Genomic DNA, 6,853 nt, shown 5'->3' with positions numbered 1-6,853 from the left:
CCTTCCTGCTATGGGATCTCCCTGAGAGGCTTGGTGGCTCGGCTCCCATCCTCTTTCCTTGCTCTGAACATCTCAGGCCCAGCAGCTTGGGACCCACTTACTCCTGAGTTAGTGACCATGGTCAGGTCATCCCCACACTTGGATTGTGAAGACAGAATCTCTCTTCTGATGCCCCCACAGAGCGATTCATCAGCTAACTGTCCCAAGTGCCTTGGCCTGAGCAAGGCCCTCCTTGGGCTCCTGGCCGCCTTTCTCTCCGTGCCGCTCGCCCTTATCCCTGACCACACTGAACCCTTACTTGTCCCCCTAAGCAACCAACTCCTCATGAATCCGGGTCTTTGCATGTGCCCTTCCCATTGCCTGGAACGCTGCCTTCACCTTCTCCCCCAGCTTCTCTGCCCGGGAACGCCGATTCATCAGGAGTCAGGCCAAACGCCCTCTGTGTGAAGGCTGTTCCTATTCAGGGTTTTGCCCTCTTTGTCTCCTGGCCTGGGGTCAAGTTTGTCCTCCCTGGACTGTGACCTTCTCCAGGAATAAGATAGGGGCCCCAGTGTGCTGCACATAGTAGGTGACGGGGCAGTGAGTAATTTTTTATAATCTTTGATTGTAATCAGCCTGATTTAGCTGCAGAGGGTGTGAATTCCCACAGACAGCTTCCAATCTCACGCCTGCCACTGCCCAACTTTGCTGAGTTGTTGTCCCTCTGAAAAACAGCCACAGCACCTTCCCCATTGTTGGTCAGGGCTGAGAGGGTTGCATGTCCAGTGCAGTCCATCCAGGACACCCCACAAACATCGGCACCCCCTCACCCACTCTTGGACGGCACACCTCAGACTTCCCACCTTCCTTTCTCTGATAGTCCCACCCCCATTTTTAAGTCAAAGATAGAAAAACATGACTAATGGGCTTAGTGATTCTAAATCACCATTTTAAGAGGAAAAAGCCTCTTAGTTGTCAGACATAGTGGTGACATTCTCTCCGTCGATATGGTGAATCTTTGACATTATCCTCTCACAGACTAGAAATGACGCGCAGTTTCGCCAAGTCTGGTTCCCCCAAACAAGGACTCTGGCCAAACAACCTGCGTGCCCACTCTCTACAGGAAGGAGGGGTCACAATCTCTGGAGGCTGCCTTTCTGCCTCGGCTGCTGAAGGTAAAATGATCCTTTTGGGGTCAGGCTCCGAGTCAGGTTCACGGAAGAACATCTGCACAGGGCATCCAGCTGTGCAACCTTCGCATCAGGGGATGTGTGTGGTCCCACGGCCTGAACTCCTTGTCTGGGACCCTGCTTCTTTAGGAGGAGGATAATAGCATCTTCCTACTTAGGGTCTATTTCTTACTTGGATTTCCTCCAGAGTCAACAATGCTGTATGGAATTCAGTGGTTCCCTGTGGCTTTGCCTTGGTCTCTCTCTCCCTCACACACACACACACACACACACACACACACACACACACACACACACACTCACTGTCTCCCCTCCTCTAACACAGGTTGGTGACTACAGAGCTAGTGCTCAAAGGGGAGTTTCTCTCACATGATAAAGACACAGTCTCCTCTTCCTCTTTTCCATGTTCCCATTCCCGTGAGACTTTCACACGGGTTCAGTCCTTTACAAGTTTATTTCTGGTGAATAATAAAAAAAAAAAAAATTTATGTGACCAGATCAATAAAGACATCACGACCCAGGGCAGAACTCGGCTATCCCACTTCCTTGCAGCTTTATCAGCTTGGAAAGAAGGTAGCTATGGGAGACCCAGCTGCATGCTTTGTGGAATCAGGAGCTGCTCACACGACTGGGACGCCTATGGGGGTGGGAGGGGGCTCTGAGGAACAAAGCCAAACCTCTTTACAGAGAAGAACTCTCTCTTTGTAGTGTTTGTTTCTTCAGTTCACAGATGCTCTGTCACATGCCTGTTCCTAATGCCCGTGAACATCACACACCGGGCAGATGCTCAGAAGGATGGAGCAGTCATCTCAGGGACATTTAAATATGGCGCCTGGGGACTCTGTAGGGGAAGATGCCTGCTCCACCAGAGGCCATCCTGAGGCCAGCACTTGGAGGAGGCTGTGCTGAGGTGGGACTTGAGTTGCTGATAAGCTCTCAGGACCACTGGGTTTTTTAATTCTACTGCCTCTGAGCCTGAAGTGAATATCCCCCAGTTCCTTGGGATCCCCTCAAAGCTCTGAGAGATAGCCATCACCTTGGTCAGCAGAGGCTGCCTCCTCCAGGATTCTGAGTGCTGAAACATATGGATAGCCTGTGCTGGGAGCACATAGCCCGATCCCTGGGGGCCCAGCCAGTGTCCAGAACCTCAGCGCTGGGGGATACCTGGGGGTTCACACCCATGGAGGAAGCAGGCTTGCTCACCACATCACCCTGCTGCCTGGCTCCCGTGTGAGGTTGTGGCTTTGGGAACACATGGGTGGTAGGGTTCACTCTCCTGGGTGAATTTTGGTTGTAACATTTTGAGAAATATGGAATACACTTTGGTTGTCTGTAAACTCACTAACAACACACCTAGAACGCAAGCAGGGAGAACCCATGAGGAGCCTTAAGGGGCTTTCTGGGATAAAGCACACAGGGCTCATCACTTAACCATGTGAGTGCTCTGCCGGCGGCCTGGGGGGCTCACAACACCGGACTGAAAGGTGCCTACAACCCAAGGTTCCTGCTGGCACTGATCACCTGGCCTGCACCTGACCCGATGCCAGCAACTTAAACAAGAGCTGCTTGTTCAACTGAATTGGCTTGAGCATTCTTACTCAAAGACTTCTTCTGAAAGGCAGAACCAAGCAAAGCCCAAACTCCCCAATCACCTGGCAGTTCTGAACTCCAGTTCAGGTTCCTTTTTTTGACCTTCAGATCAGTTCAAGTTTCCTGTCAGTTCCTCTCATGGGGCACACACCTACATACCTACTCCCCCTTCACACAGAGAGGCATCTTTATGCTCCAGGCTTGGAACCATTTTCCATCTGAAACCACTCTCTTGTTAGATGCTCTGAAATGAAAATTCACACCCGCTCCCCCCAAATTCATATTTCCTTTTGAAGGAAAACCAGAAGCCTCCCTCCCTTGCTGCCATCCGGGCACACCTACAGGAGCACCTATTACATCATGCCCAAAGCACAGCCTTTCCCCCATTTCATGAAATGGGGAGAGACCAAGTCAGTCACGAGGCCACTCACGTATGTGGCAAAGGGTGGACGGGGGAGGGGCAGATGAAAAACCAGCAACACGCCAGGTGGGGAACCAGCTTCCCTAATGCTCACAGCTGCAGAACGTGCCGGATGGAGGACATTCACCCAGGTCCTACAAAATCAACTTTGTTCCGTACCTGTTTTTTGGAGTTTAAAAAGGGCAGGCCTTCCACCTGGCTTTCTGATATCAAACTCAGGACAGGTTTTAAACGACTCTGAGGCAGGGACACAGAACTCACTGGCTGGCTCCTGGGATGCCAGGCTGTGACCCAGGACAGCTGGAAGGGGAGGAGCAATCACATAGCCTGGAAGACAAGGAGGTGATGGTGGGGTGTGGTGGGGCTCCCCAGAGGCCTGCTATGTGAGGCCATTAGCACATCTAGATCCTGAGCCTCTGGATCTGATTCCTAAGAGTCTCAGAAAGCATGGTACGCCCACCTGCAAAGGGATTCTTGGAGACAGCCCCCAGCCCACGGGCTAAGAAATGACAGGGTGCAGCCCAGACAGCAGTGAAGACTTGTGCTGGCCACACTTGAGCAGGGCGAGCCACAGATTTGTTAGTTTCTCCCATTAGATGGCAGGGCCCGGCCAGCTCCCTCTTCTTTAGGGTTGATTCCTTCATCCCTAGCTCTCTACAGACTCTCTCCACTTGCTTCTCATTTATACTGTATTTCTTGTAGCTTCCTACGTGCCTGGGAAAAAATTCTATGTGGAGGACTTACAAGTCTCTTATAAACAGGAGGAGCCATCCAAAGTTTAACTGCATTTTACAACCACGGCATGGGCCAGGGTCTGTTAAAGCAGGACCATTGGGCAAAGTCTACAGGTGATTCTTTTTGAGAACCAAAGCATCATCTTTTCCCTGGGTGGAATATTCAAGCTATCCTGTGAATGAAATATAAGATGTGAGACCACAGGACTGGATAAATGGAGGATGACTGCTGTCAACAGTTACCAGCTTTAAAAAACCACATACCTCCATCACCACTGTCTTCCCTCAATTAAATTTTTTTCAAAGACACCTGCTACCTGGCATTAGTAGCTATCCCACAAGCCATTCATCCTTCACATACTGTCTTGGGATAAGGCTCAAAAAAGTCTTAAAATGCCCTTCCAAGGAGAGGGCTCTGAAAAGAGAAAGGAGGTGGGGGTGGGAAATATAAGATTCTTGAACTGTCGCATCCAGAAGACAAACTCTGAAAATATCGTACGTCATCACTTTTAAGATGGGCTAATTAGCAAAACTATGTTGTTAGAAATTCATTATGGTGTTAGAACGCATCTAGGTTTTAGGACTATCAGGACATAGAGAAAACATCCATCTTGGGTTAGAGAGTGGGTGACAGATTTTTAAACAGAATTCTGAATGCTGACCATTTTGAGAGCAGAAAATCTGATATGGGACCTAGAAGACAGGGTCACCAAGGAATGGCTTTACTGGAGTTGAACCCTCAGTTTGAATGCCTAAGGTGGGGGCTGCTGTATTGACTGCTACCTGGAGGACCTGGGTTTATGTGGATGAATTTGTATGAACTCAAACAGCCTCTGCAGAGTAAGGAGCCCACACATTTTATTACAGCCCCTGCTCACCGAGCCCTGACAGTCCCCCATGCCTCTGTCCTTTGGATTATGGAGGAAAAAGAATCATTCAATTTTCTGGGCCACAGAATACAAGTTGGAGCTAGATTGTACAAGGAGCTTACACACGGAGGCAAAAAAGCGTGCAAACAGGAGCAGGTATTGTTCACCCTCCGGGTGAACCAGTGCTAGTGACAGGCAGGAAGGCCTGAGCTGCCCTCCTGGAGTCCACACTGGTTTATGTTTCTGGCTTTTATGAACTGTGTCCAACTCCAATGTCCACCTTCGCCTGAGAGGGAGAAGAAGATCTTTGAGTATCTATGGCCTTAATGATTTCCCCCGAGCTGTTTTCGTTTTTTCCTATTAAGATTTCACAGCAGGCCCAGCAGCAGGCCTAGGAAAGGACCGACAGAAGCACGAGTGTCCGAGGGCGACGTAATACTGCCTTCGTTTTGGTAACAGTCCGTGAGCCCGCGCCCCTCTCTCCTGAGATGTGTGAGGTGGGGGGAGGCGGCGGAGGAGCTGTGGGGGGCACTCACTGTACCGTGCGACATCACGATCATGCAGCCGGTGCCTGACGGCACAGCGGAGGGAGCCGGAGCGCTCAGGCCCCGGGCTCGCCCCAGGGGGAGGTGGGCGGTGCCTGGGCAGTGCCCGGCCTCCCAGGACCGCTGTCTGTCCAGTTCGCGCGCGGCCGTCCCCTGGGGCGCGCACCCCTGGCTCTGGCCTTATCCTTCGTCCTCCCTCAGCTCAGTGGGTAGGAATTTATACTGCTGTTGGCGGATCTGGGCCAGTTTTTTCCTTGCTTCTTCCAGTTCTCGTTCCTTCTTCAGCATTTCCTCCTGGGCGGCGATGATCTAGAGGGAAAGCAACAAGCTGGAGGGGTGTGAAAGATTCTAGCAAACCGCCCTCCCCTCCATGCCTGCCTCAAGAGCTCCCACAGCCTCTGCTACCACGGGACACAGCACTGCTTCAAGACTGTGTACTCTTAGCTCTGGAGACCCACCTCTGGGCCATGGTTCAGGTTTTAAGACTAGTGATCCAAGACAATAAGCTGATTTCTGGCCCCTGATTTAATAACCGACATAACCTGCATCCCTACAATGCACCCGGCTCTGGTTTAAGCACTTTACATAGAGTGTTCCATCACCTCCATGGTGACATTGTAAAGTGTGGCCTATTGATAATGTCTCATTGTTCCAAAGAGAAACGTGAAGCTCAAGAGATGTGGGTCCACTTTCCCGAAGGGCCTCAGCTAGTGGAGTAGGACCCATCTCAGGTATTCTTGAAGCTAAAACTGGAGCCCTTAACTATTAGACAGCTTTCATATATTTATTTCAAGCCTCTAAGGTGTGATCTGAAGAATATTAGTTCACAGGTTTCAAGGGGAAAGGGTAAGCCTGTGCTCTAGAAAGCCACATAGATTTCTGAAAAGCAAAGGTCTTTTCAGAGCCTTGCTAGACTAACGAGCATTGTGATATCTAAGGAAGGAGAACAGAGTTCAGCCATTCCCAGAACTGCTGGATCACAGAATCTTCTTCATGGAATTTCTCATGGAACTACTGTATTGAGAAAGAGATTCTGGTAAAAATGTATCCTGCTGCTGCTGCTGCTAAGTCACTTCAGTTATGTCTGACTCTGTGTGACCCCATAGGTGGCAGCCCACCAGGCTCCTCTGTCCCTGGGATTCTCCAGGCAAGAACACTGGAGTGGGTTGCCATTTCCTTCTCCAATGCATGCATGCATGCTAAGTCGCTTCAGTCGTGTCTGACTCTGTGCGACCCTATGGATAGCAGCCCACCAGGCTCCTCCATCCATAGGATTCTCTAGGCAAGAATACTGGAGTGGGTTGCCATTTCCTTCTCCAAAAAATGTATCCTATGTATTTCCAAATACAGGAAATGGTTCAGGAGGAGCTAAGGAAGGTGTGGGAATGAGTAAGTTCAGCCACGGAGCCTCAGTGCTCCTGGTGGAAAACCCATCTTGCATGAAGGATTTATATGAACATACCCAAACTGCAAGCCCAGTTTCCTGACCTTTCCACCACACTCCCATGCACAAGAATGCAGGCCC

At 50.5% G+C, this 6,853-nt stretch overlaps 1 protein-coding gene across 40 annotated transcripts in view; it reads right to left on the bottom strand.

Annotated features, from left to right (window-relative positions):
* Positions 1-4,755: 4,755 nt before the first annotated feature.
* TLN2 (talin 2) overlaps positions 4,756-6,853 on the bottom strand; it is a 496,882-nt gene continuing 494,784 nt past the window's right edge. For all 40 annotated transcript variants that reach the window (XM_086321322.1, XM_086321364.1, XM_086321363.1 and 37 more), the window contains one exon: positions 4,756-5,637. In XM_086321322.1, coding sequence (XP_086177448.1) covers positions 5,509-5,637 — 129 coding nt within the window. In that variant the 3' untranslated portion in view covers positions 4,756-5,508. The remainder of the gene's footprint in view (positions 5,638-6,853) is intronic.

Source organism: Bos grunniens, chromosome 10 (genome assembly GCF_055505025.1).
Source record: "Bos grunniens cultivar Pamir isolate PY7600 chromosome 10, Bosgru_T2T1.0, whole genome shotgun sequence".
Classification (NCBI taxonomy): Eukaryota; Metazoa; Chordata; class Mammalia; order Artiodactyla; family Bovidae; genus Bos; species Bos grunniens.
The sequence above is the reverse complement of the archived record's forward strand: the minus strand, read 5'-3'. Positions and strand labels throughout refer to the sequence as shown.